The following is a 15,745-nucleotide window of genomic DNA, read 5'->3' as shown; positions in this document are numbered from 1 at the left end:
CCTGCTCGCTGCCCTGAACTTGGCATGAATTCCTGAGTTACCAATGGTCACTGTGGAGCTGGTCTGGATGCTTGTTCTCTGTTTCACTGGAGTGCTCGGTACCATCCTGACCGGATCCCTCACTTAGGATCACCAAGCTCACCGGCCAGCGTCCATTCAAGGAGCCTACTGTCGGGACCAGCCTCTGTGCCAGCAGCCCAATCTCCAGCATTGACAGCACTGTATCTTGTGGTGCAACAGATTGGACTGCAGCAGATGCTGTGGTCCCAAATTCTCTGGCCTACCCAATGGTTCCCTCAGAACTTGTAGAGAGTCCCCAGGCCCTCACAGGTGCCACATTTGGTCACCGGTTTGTCCGAAGGGCCATTGTTCTCCCTTCCCAAGCAAGCTGGGGAGCCCTAGTCCCGGTGCGCAAGAGGTATGTGAGGGAGCTGAGTAGATGGTCACGGGGCAGCAGGTGGAACCCTAGTAGGCTATGGGCTACTTGGCCACTGAGGTGAAGGAGAGCCACTTAGGTGGACCATGCTATGCAAGGTTGCCCATCCGTGGCATAGTGTGTCGTTAACGTATGAACTGAGGGCCAAGTCTCAGCCTTGGGATGGGGATGTGTGAGCTAGGAAGGCTGCCAAAGAAGCCTGCACCATGGTGGAATGTGGAGGAGGCTGAAGACCTGCCAGGTCGTAGCATGCCTGGGTGCAAGAGGTTATCCAGTTGGAAATTCTCTGTGCAGATAGTGGGAGCCCTTTCATTCTGGACTGATGAGGGGATAGTCATAACAAGCTCCATGAATCTAGCAACTCCTGGGGGCAGAATGCAGTGTGGAAAATAACTTGCAACATGGGCCTTCACTTTGTGAGGAGCCAAAGCATTTGCGCTGTGGATGCCCTCCCTTCACTTTGCATAATCACTGCACATACAAAGATGCTTTAGTTGCAGTTAGAATATGAGTCAATGAATTTGGGCTAATTAGAGGAGACCATGTGGCCTTTCTAGAAGGACTGCCAAAGAATTAAGTAATTGAATGTTAACACTTTTGCAATTAATGATGCTAAGGTAAAATAATTAAATCAAGTTATTGTCTTTTTAAAATGGCATATGCAAGTGTGTCCTGGGGAAAGAACCACTAAAGTAAATGCTGTCATTTCTACCGCAGAAAAGTGAAAGCCCCCTGTTGGGGGTCAGGTCTTCTCACTCCCACCTTGAGAAACCAAGGTCTTTGCAAAGTATCTGCCAGTGCTTCACAGGAAGTGCAGCTTTGCTCCTGTTTCCACGCCACTCACGTCATATGAATGGAGGAGTCAAGAATTCCTAAGCAACTTCTCTAAGGTGAACTCTCCCAGGGCAAAAGGAATCAAGGTAGGCCTCGCAAGAGGTATAAAGACTGTGTGAAGGCCAACATTGCGCGTGCTGGTTTGAAACCAGATCAGCTGGAGCAGCATGCAAAAGACCAAACAGGCTGGCGTGCTCTCGTATGACATGCGTATGACAACTTTGAAGAGCAAGGATGCATACGCCACATTGATGCTCATGAGAGGAAGAAAGCAACAGCAGCAGCCGCACCAACAGAGCCAGGACAATTCCCTTGCCCCCACGGTGAACGCCCATGCCCTTCAAAGCTTGGTCTCCTCAGCCACATGCGAGTCCACAACCCATGAGCCTGTGCAAGCTCAAGATGTCATCATCAGACAGGACGGACTACCTACCTACATATGGACCTATAAGGTGCAATTGCTAGAGCAGAGATGACCTTAACCAATCAAATCAAATTATTCCTAGCCTGAAAGGGCCAAGTGAATGGGAGTCTCCTTCCATTCCGTACACTGCGACTAGCATGTCCTGTCTTGAAGAAGGAATAAGCACAAAGAGACACCTAAGGGAAATGTCTTGCTTAACCAAAAAAAAAAAAAAGCTGAGGCAGGCTTCTATGACACGTTGAATCATTCTGATGGCATTTGAGAAACGATAAACACCCATTTCCACTGCAACTACAGTTCAAGGAAGTTATTTTGTAATGGAGGCAAGGTCCTTTGATGGCCTTAGCACTGAAGAAAAGGTATTTGTGATGGCGGGGTGAGGACCGGGGTTGGACGATAAGGACTTGAGCACATCCCCCTGGGTATTCTCATCTGCTCTGAGCACTGCACTGAGACTGGGGACTGTCTCTTTATTTGTATTAACACTGGAAGCCTGGTGCTGACTAGAACCTTGAAAAAGGGGTCCAGTAGCACTTTAAAGACTAACGAAATAATTTATTAGGTGATGAGCTTTCGTGGGACAGACCCGCTGCTTCAGACCATAGCCAAACCAAATAGTGAGTCTGTTGTGGTCTGGCTATGGTCTGAAGAAGTGGGTCTGTCCCACGAAAGCTCATCATCTAATAAATTATTCTGTTAAAGTGCTACTGGACTGCTTTTTTGTTTTGATAGTATATAGGCTACCACGGCTCCTTCTCTGTTACTAGGACTTTGGTGTATTACCATAAATGAGAGAGCCACCTGGAACTCTATCCATAAGCACCAGAGGGCAGTAACGTTTAGGAAGCCCCAAGAGTCATAAGCTTTCCAAGAGCAGGAAGAGCTACGTGCTAATCCCGGCTCCTAGAGCAAGCCAGCCAAAATTGCTGGACTGCATTAGGCTGTCTGCTAATCCATGCGCATTGAAAGCAACTGTCTCATAAATGCACTGGAATTGTCACACAAAATTCAGCTCTCGTATTATTGCTGGCAGCCAACTAACCAACTGTCTTCCTGACTAACCTCCCTGGGAATTAAAGCATTGTACAGAGAGGGTCACTGAAGTTCCTTAACAGCAACGAAGGGTGCTGTGGCACCTTATAGACTAACAGAAAAGTTTTGAGCCTGAGCTTTTGTGAGCACAGACTCACTTCATCAAATGCTGGTCTTGGAAATCTGCAGGGCCAGGTATAAATAAGCCAGAGCAAGGGTGGGGATAACAAGGTTAGCTCAGTCAGCAAGGGTGAGGCTTACTACCAGCAGTTGATCTGGAGGTGTGAACACCAAGGGAGGGGAAGCTGCTTCTGTATTTAGCCAGCCACTCGCAGTCTTTGTTTAAGCCTGAGCTGAGGGCATCGAATTTGCCCCACCCTTGCTCTGGTTTATTTATACCTGGCCCTGCAGATTTCCAAGACCAGCATCTGATGAAGTGAGTCTGTGCTCACGAAAGCTCATGCTCAAAACTTTTCTGTTAGTCTATAAGGTGCCACAGGATCCTTCGTTGCTGTTACAGATCCAGACTAACACGGCTACCCCTCTGATACTTGAAGTTCCTTAGTATTTCATTAGATGAAAGCTTTGCAGTTTTGTATTTGTTACAATTATTGTTGTCATAGCACCTAAAAGTTGGTCAGAACTAGGGCCTGGCTAAGTTAAAACATCCCTCCGGCATGAAGCCAGTTTGCTCAGGGAAGCCGAGTCATCACATCATGTACAGTTGCTCCATGCAAGAGCTGGCTGTGTCTTTTGTCAAGTGCTGGAATGCTAATGTCCTCTCAAAATCCTGTTCTTCCAGCAGAGCAATTCATGCTAAAGCCCTGGGTGTAGCCCTGGATGAGGATGAGCTTTCTGAGACCAGACAGCTATTAAAGAAAGGATTCCTGGGAGGCCAGTGGCTCTGAAACACAGGCGGTCAAAAAGGCCCAGGTGTTAATTTCTTGTCTGCTTTTATGTATGATTGTGTGTGACTTTATAATGCCCTAAAACATGCTTCTCTGAGGAAAAAGGGTGATTGCATTCCTGCCCCAGAGCACTTGCAATGTCTGTTAAACCGTTGGAATGGGGCTTTTTTTTTTTTTTGTCAGAGATTGTATCCTCCATTTATTATCTCTGAGAGCAAAAAGTGACTGGAAAATCTGGAAGTGTCATGAGGCAAAAGTGCCACCCAGCACCCAAAAGTATCTTTACTGTCCTTGTGAAGGCAGCATCTCCAGCTGGCAACAAGCCAGGATGTCCTTGAGCTGTTTGAGTCACACTCTTTGATATCGAGCCTAGGCACGTTTCTCAGAAGCAGAAAGCTGTGGTCGTAGTTCTCTCTGGGGTGATCCCAAAGCTAGTTTGACTCAAAGTTTTTCAACATTTGTTCCAGCTCCTCCACAGTTGCTTTATCCTCCAGACTCCGTTCCAGCGCCACGTTGATCCACCGTACGTTGGCCGTGATGGCCGCAGTGGCCCTGCTCAGCCAGCTAAGTACACCCTTCGGCACCTGGACATCACTCTGCATGGGGCCCGACCGGGAACCAGCAGCCCAGAGCGCCGGCTGCGCTGAGCGCCACCCAGCAGATGAGCCTGCCTTTGGAGGAAGAGCAGAATGACAGTGGTAAGACTAACCAGTGATGTGCTGTCCTGATACTTCTAACAAGCATCCCTCCCTCCATATTTATCTACATAAAATCAGATCAAGACACAGAAGAAGCCATACTAAGCACTTTGTTGTTGAATTGCTCCCCAGTGCCCACCCCTGGAAAGATAGGGAAGGGCAAATGCTAGGCATTGGCCAAGCAGTCAATGAGCTTCTAAAAGCCAGGGAGGGGCTATCACTTTAGATAGACATGTATGGATAAGCAGGTTAGACACTCAGGCCGTGATGTCTTGTTCAGTGGTTCTAAATTCAAAACTGTCACTACCTAGTTCCATTTGTCACTGGCACTCTGAGTGCTTTGACTTTTCCATGTTTTTTTAATTGCCCATTAAGTTTTGCATCTGGATGGGGGGTGCTAATAGACAATTTCACTGAGCATTGTGCTAAAAGGCAGCTGGACTGCATGAGAGTCTAATATACAGAGTGCAAAGGCCAGCAGTGTCATGGTGGCACAAGGGAAAAATATCCCTCAGTGAGATATTTGAGAGTCACATTTTCTGCTGGTGTAAACTGGCCAATTTCCATTGCAGGTGACAACCATGGAGAATTTTTTTTTCCAGCAAGGTGGAAGAATAAATATGGGGCATGGAATTGATTCCCCAGGGATGGATGGCTCATGCAGGATCTATGTTTGAGTCTGTTTCTATATTGCAGCCTAAATGTGGGTTTAGTGGTTTCTACCAGAATGGAAAAATAAAGATTACCTGGGGCACAGAAAGATGCCTGTGACCACTAATTTCATGTATATTTCCATGCTGTGGCTGTCCTTAAACAAGTCAAATGCCCTGAACAAAAATACTGTCCTAGAATAACTAGGTAGGTCCTATCTATTTTTAAGTTGAACTTCCTTCTTTAGTCTTGGGTAATAGGGCTAGTGTTTAAAATCTATTTTAATTCTGAGCTTTTAAGATAAAATTACCTTCTGTCTTGGCAGGCCTCTCAAATGCCCCTCGTTTCCAGAGATGTCACACTTTTGTCCCAAAGTTTTTCTACCACAGAGCTAGTGCTGTCTCATGTTTGTGGCTGAATATTTTTTTGCAGCAGAAGTAAGAGCTTTGGCTCCCATCCCTGTAACATCTGGGTACCTCACAGTCTTTAATGTATTTATCCTCACGGCACCCTGGTGAGACTGAACAGCGCTGGTTATCCCCATTGTGCGGAAGTGGAACGGAGGCACCAAGAGATTAAATAACCCACACAAGATCAAGCAAGAAGCCTGTAGTTGAACAAGATTTGACTGGGAGGTCTCCCTAGCTGTAGGTCAACTATCCTAGCTCCTGGACAACCCTTCATCTTGTACACCTGAGATTGGAGTTATTTACACTAACACAATGAATACTGCAGCCTGATTCAGTGTTGCCCATTGTGATTTTATCATGTTTGATATTTTCCTTAAAACCCAAGTCCTGGGGACCAGGGCCAATGGGGGGAGGGGCAGGGCAGGAGGGCCATTTGGCCTTGGCCTCAAACTTAGACCCCCTGTTCATGTTTTAGCATTTGGTAAGTTTTACAACTTCAACATGTTGAAGCAGGTAAAGAACAATTACTGTTCGACTCTGGAACAAGAGCATTTATAGGGGTGTGCCATGCTTAATAGCAACTGTGACGTTGCACAAAAGCTAGCTTTCTCCCTCCATAATTAATGCATCTGCACAGAAGAGGGCTAGAAAAACATTTTTAAATTCAACAAGAAGTCCTGCGGCACCTTATAGACAAACAGATGTTGGTGGGCAAAGACGCGCTTTGTCAGATGCAAATTCAGGTTCTCTCTCTTTTTTGGAACCTTATTTTGTTCTTTTACTTTTCTTACGCCTAGGGGCCTCAAAGGGGCCCAGACCCCTGTGGACTGAGCCCACCTGAAGAGGACTGAGCCTATGGCTACAGCTGAACTTGATCAGCTAAACATTTGTTGTTCAGGGGGTGTGTAACACCCTCCCTCCCCAATGACAAAGTTTTGCAGAAGTGCTTTCCTATCCGCCAAGCAAAAGCCACGCTGGGACGGAAGTATTTTGTGGTCACTTTTAGCAACAGGGCTGTGTTGACGCGAAAAGCTGGCTAGTGGGAACATACCCAAGGACTCAGCTGAGAATTTTCCACTGCTTTTCTTTCAAGTACAGTTCTCATGTCAGGGCTGCAGCAAAATGCTTGAGGAGAGAACCTGAGCCCACTCTGCACGCCAGTAAGTTGTCTGAAAAGCGACCTGCTGGTGATTTTTGTCCCACGCCACTGCAGGCGCCTGGACCCCCTTGATTTGTGTTGTGTTCTTGCAGATAATTCAAATGCGGGCTGTCTGTCAAGGGTCGTGGCCTGGGGCCGGCCTCTGGCACGTGTGGATCTAGGACGCTGTAGGTTGGCCCACGGGTGTATGTCGCCTTATCACACCTGTTTATTTTTGGGTGCGTGTCTGGCACCTGCTCCGGTGATGGTCAGAGTGACTGGCCCTGGGCCCCCTCCGCTGTACAGCGGCTCCTTTTCACTGCGGTGGGGCGAAGCGTCGCCCCTCTGCCCCAGGGCCGGGCGAGGCAGCTGCTCCGGCCCTGCTGCAGGTACAGGCGGGCTCCGGGGCCCACCTTTGCCCAGGCTGGGCACAACGGGAGCCCAAGCGCCGGCGCCGGGGCTGGTGCCCGCCTGCCTGCCCGGAGCGAGGAGCGCAGGGGCAGCCCCAGGCTCGCGGGGAAGAGGGGTCGTTTCCCAGGGGCGCGGCCGCTGTTGTCCCGGGGCGGGGGGCCGGGTCCCGCCTCCCAGGGCGCAGTGGCGGCGGTCGGACAGAAGGAAGGGGAGGCGCCCGGCCGGCCCCGCCCCGCCCGCGGCTCCTCCCCCCAGCGGCAGCCCCGGGTGCGGAGTTCAGCCGCCGCCGGCGGACGATGGCGAGGCCGCGCTGCCCCCCGCCCGCCCCGCTGCTCCTGCTGCTGGCCGCCGCCCTGGCCGGGGCGCAGCGCGGCGGCGGCGGCCTCTACTTGCCCGCCGACCCGCTGGCGCGGCTGCAGGCGGACACGCTGGAGCGCCGCGTCCTGCACTCGCCCAGCGCCTGGCTGCTGGAGTTCTACGCCTCCTGGTGCGGCCACTGCATCCGCTTCGCCCCCACGTGGCGGGCGCTGGCTGCCGACGTGCAGGGTGAGTGCGGGCCCCCGCCCCCCCCGGGCCTTTCCCTGCCGCGCCCCCCGCCCGGGACACCCCTTTTCTCGCTCCTGTTCTGCATTCTCGGGCCCCTTTCTGGCCGCCCCCGCCAGGGCCGGGGCAGCCCCGTGGGGGCGGGGGGGTTCGGCCGCCCGGGCTGAGCCGCCCGGAGAACAACTTCCCCAAAGTTGCTGGCAGAGCCGCCCGCCGGGCCCCTTCCTGCTTCGCTGCCGCGCAGCAGCCGCGGCCGGGGCGGAGGCTGGTGGTTTTTCACACTTTGGGGCAACTCCGACCCCCTCTGCGCCACCAGCTGCTGGGGGGGTTGGTCTGACCCCCTGCAGCGCCGGAGCAGACTGGGAGCTACTGGAGAAAGGGGGGTTCGGAGGGGCTCCCGCTGGTTCTTTGCCCTGGGCAATGGGCCTGTGTTGGACTCCCCCACCTCGCCTGGAGCCTGGCAGATCAGAGGCTGAGTCCCTGCCCTGGGGCATAGGCTGGGCCAGCGCCTGTCACCATGGTGGCTCTGTGTGAATTGGTGCCCCCCGCATGCCTGGGGATTGCCCCCGCCCCCGGCGGGGAGCAGGTGGGCTGAGCACTTGCCCCCGCGGGGGCATCCCAGGGCACATTCTCGTGTTCAGGAATTGTCCACCCAGGTGGCGGCGATGGCAGCACGGCTGGCTGGACGTGGCGGCTGTTTGGAGATGGGGGGTGGTGCCAAGTGGCAGTTGGGGGAAGGAAGTGGAGAAAGTTGCACGGTTGGAAACAGGCAGGGTCATGGGAGGCACCCGGTGTCCCCCAGGTGGTAAGAGCTCAGGCAGCCGGTTGGATGTCGCTGGGCCATGGCTGGCTCAGGATTGACTCAGAAAGAAGTGGGGGAGCCCCTCACGTTGCTTCCTCCAGCACCTTCATTTCCTCAGAGGTCTCCCATGAAAATACCTGCTTGGCAGGGCCATGCTTAGCACCTGAGGTAGTAGGAAGGTTTGGGCTTGTGCCTTCAGAGTTTTCCCAGCACTGAATCTTGGCAGCTGCTGTGAGTCAGGTAAGTATAATTATCCTCCTTGCACAGATCAAGAAGCTGCATCACAGTGGCTAAGGGTCTTGCTCAAGGTTCCCTAGTGGATCAGTGGCAGAGTTGTGAGTAGAAGCCCCATACCTGTGCAGTAAACACTGCCGCCTTGCTGAGGCGATTACAGCCAGAGGTTCGCGTTGACTGGCTGGCAGAGCGTTGTTTCACGCTCACACGTATTTTTTGGTGCTGTGCCCTGATTCTGGCCACTGATGTGACATAGTCCAGTCCAGGAGGGAGCTAAGAGATCCCTTTCGTCCCCTCGAAGGTCTTTTTAGCACTTCCCATGTGCATCGTCCTGAAGGGTCTGGGGAGAACGTGCCATAGCCAGACAATCCTTCACTCCCATCTGGGGAGCTCAGAGTCCATTATAAGCCATCAGGGATCTGGCTTCTAACACTCCTTATTTGTCGAAGGGAGGCATTGTTCCCTGCTCATAGAAGGGTGAACCCGTCAGAGGATGTGTGATGCTCAGGATCACCCAGCAACTCACTGACACACACTAGGGCCAGGCCTCTGATCCATGGGTTGCCTCCACTGTAGCTTGACCATGATAACAGCATCCCCGGCTCAGAGTTCGTTCCAGCTTATCACTGCCCTCTCCAGCTCCACCACCAGGGAGAGCTAGGGTGGGCCATGTGCAGCAGAGCTTGCCTGGGGTCTGGGCTTACCCAGAGTGGTGTGCTGTGGGCCCAGGTTGTGGTGTGATGCTGTCAGCCAGTCATTTGTCTCTGATGCTCTTGAGCTTCCAGCATCTGGTTCACCTCAGATCCTTTCAGGGACCTTTGCTGTCATTCCCTGCACCCCCCCCCCCACCCGAGCCTTCCAGAGGTTGCTCGAGAAAAGACACCTGCAAAGTGAAACGCCCAGGGCCGCGAACTAACAGAAGTGAAGGGTCATGAACTTTGCGCACACAGTGGCCATGCGTGCCTGGACCCCCGCGGGCTGGGCTGGGCCCAGCAGTGTGTCTCAGCCCAGGCTGCAGCTGCTGGTCCAATACTTGGAGCTAAGAGGAGGAAGCTGCTGATTGGAGCCCTGGGGTGAGTTCACAGCCCTTCAGCCCTCTGCACAGGAACACGCTTAGTGATGACAGCTGGTGACCTGTGAGGAGCTGGGCGCTGGTGGCCTGAGTTATACAGACCAGAGGAGATGATCGCCCCTGTCCCTCCTGGCCTTGGGCTTATTGGCTCTGTAGATGCAGTACGCCCCTGGCCTCTTGTTGGCCCAGAAGTCCATATTTGGCGCTTTGCCAGCAGGATAGATGTAAGATGTAATTGGAGATACACATCTCCGACAGCTGGAAGGGACCTCGGGAGGCCATCTAGTCCAGTCCCCTGCCCTCTTGGCAGGGCCAAGTGCCACCCCTGACATCTATTTGCCCCAGTCCCTAAACGGCCTCCTCAGGGATTGAGCTCACAGCCCTGGGGTTTAGCAGGCCAGTGCTCAAACCACCGAGCTCTCCGTCCCCCAGGATGTTTGTGCTGTCGCACGTACGCTGTGCGGAGGGTGAGTAGCTGGAGCCTCCTGCCGACATGTTCCCAGCAGGCTCTTCAAAACCCACATTTCCCTCCCCGCTGATGTGTGCTGGCAGAACCCAGCTCATGCAGCTGGAGGTGGAGCGCACCGGGGCTGGCCATGGGCAGCGTGTTTTCAGTGCTGATAAGCATTGTTGTCCTCCAGTCTCTCACCCACGCAGCCCCAGGCTGGATTTGCTTGGCGTTGCAATTTTTCCCCCCTCGTTTCACTTCTGGCAGGAGAGGCTGTGTTTAAACTCGGGACGCTAGAAAATTTGGTCTCCGCTTGCTGATGGCTGCAGAAGGCCATGAAGCAGGCTTGGAAAAGCTCCATGAATGTAATTGGGTAAATGCTGATCTTTCAAGTGAAACCTCCTGGAGCGGGGAAGAGCCCAGCTTGCCAAAGCCAGCTTGGGCTGTCGTGTGAAAACATGATGGAGCGTTTGTTCCCAGAGACCTTGCCTGGGTGGAAGGGGGGGAGGGGTTCTCCTGCGTGTGGTTTCTCAGCTGCGCAGGGAAACTCACGCTCCTCTTTCCTTGCACCCAGCCACCTCGGAGCTCCAGTCCAGTTTGGGGGAGATTTTCCATGGGCATGAAGGGGGCCGTTGGGTGCCGGCATCCCATTGGTGCCTCAGCAGACCTCACCCAGAGTGCCACATGGGGAAGAGTTTTGGTTACCTGTCATCTCCCCATCCCAAACTGCTGCACGGCAAGCTGAGATTGACAGCTGTTCCCCAGGAGAAGAGGGACCAAGGTGCTGCCAATCAGTGGCTGGGGACCTGTGCATTTAGCTATCTCCTAAATGGGCGCTATGGAATACTCTGCCCACGTGGGAACTTTAGCTTCCACCGGGCAATAGCTGATACACACCTTGAGGCCGGAGAGTTTATGGGCTTTCTAACTTTTCCTGTCTGAAGTAGCCGAGTAGTCATAGCTGTACCCTCACCCCATGCCAGGCACCTGCCCCCAGATGCCCTGTCAACTCGATTACTGTTAAAACCAGTGTCCTAAAACCTCTTTGCAGATGTTATCCTAACAAACATGCTGAACTGCTGGTCCAGGCATTTTCTGAGTCCCTGCTAAGCACCTGGCCTCGGATCATGGGTGAATTGTGTTTTAACGTGATTCCCTCTGTCCAGTTTTAGTTTTTCTGCCTTTAAGTTTTGATTGTCCCCTTGTTCTTGAGTTAGGTGAGCAGGGCCCCGATCACCTGCTGTGCATCGTTTATTGCTTTACGTGCTGCTGGCATGGCTTTTTTGCTGCCCTGCTCGGGGGGGGAGTCATTCTGTGCCTCGTGTCCTAAGCCCGTCCCAGGACATCAGAGCCCTGGCAGATCTGCACCCCAGCAGGGGAACAGGAGAACGTGATGCAAGTCAGCAGGGAGAGCCCAGCACTGGTGTAACTGGAAGAGCAGGGTGTTGTAGCGTTGCTCTGCCTTGGTGTAGATGTTTGGGAGCTCGTGGTCGTTGCAGCTTGACCAAGGGGGTCAAACTGAGTCAGTGGCACAGGCTCAGAGGCAGGCAGGCAGCAGGACCCCAGGGAAAGGTGGGAGGGGGAGCTGGGCTCCAGGCCTGGAAGGGGAGGGGCCAGGAGTGGAAGGGGCGAGGCAAAGGGCAATCACCTCCTGTACTCTGGTGCTGGGTGTTCCCCGCCGTTCCCTGACACCTGTGGGCCGCCAAGCCCAGGGGCATTTGCCCCCTTCGCCTCCCCAGTCATGTTACTGGGGTGAGAAGGGCAGTACTGGTATTCCTCCCACCCCGGCCCCGAGGCCCATTCTGGTGCTGTTACCGCTGGACCTTTGAGAACCAATTACCAAGAGCTCGCCGGCTCTGAGTGCCTGGACAATGGCCTGCAGCAGGGAGCCCGTGGTTGTCCGTCTCGGCAGGGAGCATGCACCTTTTGGAGCACTGTCATCTGTCCTCAGATGCCCAGCGGGGCTTGCTCAGACAGTAAGCCGCAGAGCTGCCACTCAAACTGAGCCCTGCAAATGGGGTTTATGTGGTGGTTTGAGGGCGGGACTATACTGGGGGACTTGACCTCCAACCCTCCCCATCCCCAGGTGCTGCAGCACAAGGTTCTCTTATGGGGCTGGCTCAATCAACAGTACGGTGTGACCTGTGCTAGCGGCTGCCCGTCCTGCACACCGGTAACACGCTGCCCCTGCCTGTTCCCAGCCACGCGAGCTTACGTAGCCACAGAAGAACAGCTACTAGGTGTCACCGTGTCCCTCCCTGCTCCTGGCCCCCTCTGTCGCACCCCTTTCCCGCACCGCCTGGGGGAATTGCCGCCTGGGTCGGGAGTGACTCCACGTCCCTGGTTGGGGTGGGCTGTGGCGTTCAGAGATGCCTGCAGGGGCCTGGCTGCCGCTTCTGGCTCAGAAGAGCTGAATCAGGAGTTTTCAGGGCCCGGGGGGGGAGGTGCATTTTTCTAGCCGAGCGTCGTCGTTTTCTCCCGAATCCCCAGGGCTCTCCGGAGGTGAACGCAGGCTCGTTTCCGAGCCAAGAGGCTCCGTTCAAACAAACGGGGCAGGGGCTGTTTGCTGCGCGGTGGTGGGGGGAACCCGAGGCAGGGAGGGAGCCGCTGGGTGGGGTGGGCCCCTGGAGCTGGTCTTTCGGAGCGAGGCCAGACTTGGTGGGCGCTGGGGGGAGGCAGGGACCTCTGTGCCCGCAGGTGGGGAGGGCTAGAGTTCTGGCCTCATAGCTGCTGCCAGAGAGGCTGTTTATGGAAGAGGGATTAACAGCTCTGCCTTGGATTCCTGCCCGGCTCTACTCCTGGCACCCGGCTGGAGCTGTTATCCTCCCAGGAGGCTCGGCTCAGCTTGCCGCTGCGAGGGGCCGGGTCCCGGTTGTGCCTGGCATGAGGTGGCGGCGGGGGGTGAGCTCTTCTGAACAAAAGGGCCCAGTCCTCCCAGCCTGGCGCCTGGCCCGTAGATGAGAGCCATGAGTGCGCTGCGGCGGCCGGGGGGGGTTCCTGTCTCTGCAGAGCGGGTCTAGCTGCTTTTAGGGGGAAGCCGGGAGCTCTGGGAAGCTGCGTATGTGGGCAGCGGGCTCTGGCTGGGGGCTGGGGTGAGGGGGCCCAGCGTGTGTGGCGGCGGCCAGGGGTTGTGCGGGGCTGAGCGCGGCTCGAATTGCTCAGATCTCAGCTCCCTCAGTGCATGGCCGTGCAATGGGTAGTACCCGCCTCTTGTCAACCCTTCCATGCCCTGCAGCCCTCCCCGGGGGGCTGCCCTCTGAGGTGACCCCTCCCAGGCAAAGGGCAGGAGCTGCAGGTAGTGGTGTGGGTGACTTTCTCGGGGGGCCCTTCAGCACCGCCTCAACGTGGTGCTTGTTTCACTGGACTGCTAGATGGACGCACGGGTCCTGGGCCACCTCCCCAGCCCTTCCCCTGCACAAGCGCTTTCAGGGCTTGAGCCCCGGTCTCCTGACCAGCCCCCAGCTCTGAGCATTATCAGCCTCTGTCAAAATACTGCCCCCCGACAGCATTTGCTGGCGCGTTCTTCGTGCGGCATCAATCAAGTGGCCTGACTTGACTGCCTGTGCTGCGCTGTCGGGGAGCGCTTAATGGGCCCTGCTGAATGGCTGCCGGGCTGTAGCCCAGAGCCAGCCGCATTTCAGTGGCGGCTCACGGGACTGCAGAGAGCTTTGGGACGGACGAGCAGGGCCGTGTCGCTCTGCGGAGGAGGAGGACAGGGTTCGGCTCCCGGCCATGGAACCACGTGAAAAGCAGAGCCTGGTGGGGGCCGGCGTATCCATAATGCATTTCTTCCCGATGGAAAGGGGAAGGTTTTGGTCACGAGGGGAAGGCAGGTAGTGCTGGAAGTCTGGACGGCGAGGCATAAGCAGAACCTGCTCCTGCGTAATCTTGGTACGGAGGGTATAACAGGAACTTCTGACTTAGCCCTGGTCCAGCATGTCACAGAATCATAGAACAATGGAGCTGGAAGAGCCCTAAAAAAGCCATCAAGTCCAGCCCCCTGCTCTAAGCAGGACCAAACCCATCAGATCAGCCCTGCCAGGGCTTTGTAGAGGCGAGACTTAAACGCCTCCAGGGATGGAGACTCCACTACTTCCCTGGGTAGAACATCCCAATGCTTCACCACCCTCCTAGTGAAAAAGTTTTCCTAATGTTCAACCTGGACCTTCCCAACCTTTCCAATGTCCAAGTAGTTCCTGCCTCACTGTCTGTGGCTGGCCTGGCCGGGGCGTCTCTCTGTGCCCAGTGAAGCTGGGCCGGGCTCTGGGGAACGGCAGCCCCTGGAGTTTGGAGTGAGCTCTGCCCCAGGGGCTGCGCCTGTTGGAAGGGCAGAGTGGCGTGACCGGGAGGGGGGCACAGGACTGCTAATGTGAGGTCCGTCTATCTTTCCAGCATGGCGCCCCGCGGTGAGCCTGGGCGGCATTGATTGTGCCGAGGCGGCCAACCAGGAGGTCTGCAAGAAATTCGGCATCACCGGCTACCCGACGATGAAGGTAAAGTGAGCGCGGGGGTACGGGAGCGGAGCTGGGATGGGGGTGGGTCCGTAGCCAGTATTCTCCAGGCTCTAAACTACCTGCTGAGGCAGGGCTTTGAATGGCAGCGGGGCTGCACCCTGGGACGCCTTGGGGGGCCGGTTCCCCAGTAGGCTTCTGACCGGTTCTCCTGTGGGCCCATCTCCAGCCCATGGTTTGGTGTGGGTCTGAGCAGCAGCGTCGACCATACGGCGCCTGGAGCAGCTGCGCTGGTTTGGGGTCCGGTCTGCTGCGCTGTGCCCTGGGGAGAAAGAGCCCTGTGTCTGCAGCAGCGGCACTGCCAGGGTAGCCTGGCTGGGGTGTTTCGAGGCGGTGATGCCCTCCTGAACGGGCAGCCCCGCTGGCTTTTGTCCCTGGTTTGCTGCTCACTGCCCTGAGCCTTGCACGGAGCCCAGGGCTCCTGCCCGTGATGGGTCCTGGGGCGCTGACTACGCAGGAGAGCCACTTATCACGTCCTGCCTCTTCCTCTCTGTCAGCTCATCCTGTATCGCGCCCCATAGACCCGCGGGGCAGCAGGTGGGAATCGCTTCCCCCAGCCCTGAAGTGCAGCCACCTCTGGAGTGTCGCGCATACACAGCAGCCTTTGTCAGGCATCTAGGACTATTCTAGCCAAGCGAGATGGCCCTAGGGACCTGGGCTGGCAGAACGCAGCGAGGCCCAGAGGTCGGTGGCCAGGAGGCTGGAGTTTAACCCCTCTGCTCTCGTGAGAAGGGCCAGGCCTTCACTTTGGTGTCTCTTCCCCAGGCTGCTGCAGGGAGAGTTCAGTGGTTTGAGCATTGGCCTGCTAAACCCAGGGTTGTGAGTTCAATCCTTCAGGGGGCCATTTAGAGATCTGGGGCAAATAGGAAGGTGCAGGGAAGGGGACGGTGCTTGTTCCTGCTCAGATGGCAGGCGTCTGGATTCAGTGACCTCCCAAGGTCCCTTCCCGCTCTGAGATGTGCATCTCCATGTGTTATAACTTGCTCCCATCTGATAAGTGCTTTTAGAGCATCCCATCCTGCGCAGTCCTGTAGCTATTGGCAGTCAAACAGCAACCCCGCCCCTTGGTCCCGCGCCCAGCAGAAATTGTGTAAATACGGCTCATTTAACTATTTCCTTATGCAAACAAAAACCGGTCCAACGTAAACAAGGCTGCTAAAGCCTCCGAGGTGCCTCGCTAGCAGGTGGCGAAA

The 15,745-nt window shown here is 55.4% G+C and overlaps 1 protein-coding gene across 1 annotated transcript in view; it reads left to right on the top strand.

The window, feature by feature from the left end:
- Positions 1-7,218: 7,218 nt before the first annotated feature.
- Positions 7,219-15,745, top strand: part of QSOX1 (quiescin sulfhydryl oxidase 1) — a 35,174-nt gene continuing 26,647 nt past the window's right edge. The window contains exons 1-2 of the mRNA XM_075002755.1: positions 7,219-7,488; positions 14,434-14,534. Of these exons, the coding sequence (XP_074858856.1) occupies positions 7,239-7,488; positions 14,434-14,534 (351 nt within the window). The 5' untranslated portion in view covers positions 7,219-7,238. The remainder of the gene's footprint in view (positions 7,489-14,433; positions 14,535-15,745) is intronic.

Source organism: Carettochelys insculpta, chromosome 9, assembly GCF_033958435.1.
Source record: "Carettochelys insculpta isolate YL-2023 chromosome 9, ASM3395843v1, whole genome shotgun sequence".
Taxonomy (NCBI): domain Eukaryota; kingdom Metazoa; phylum Chordata; order Testudines; family Carettochelyidae; genus Carettochelys; species Carettochelys insculpta.
The sequence above is the reverse complement of the archived record's forward strand: the minus strand, read 5'-3'. Positions and strand labels throughout refer to the sequence as shown.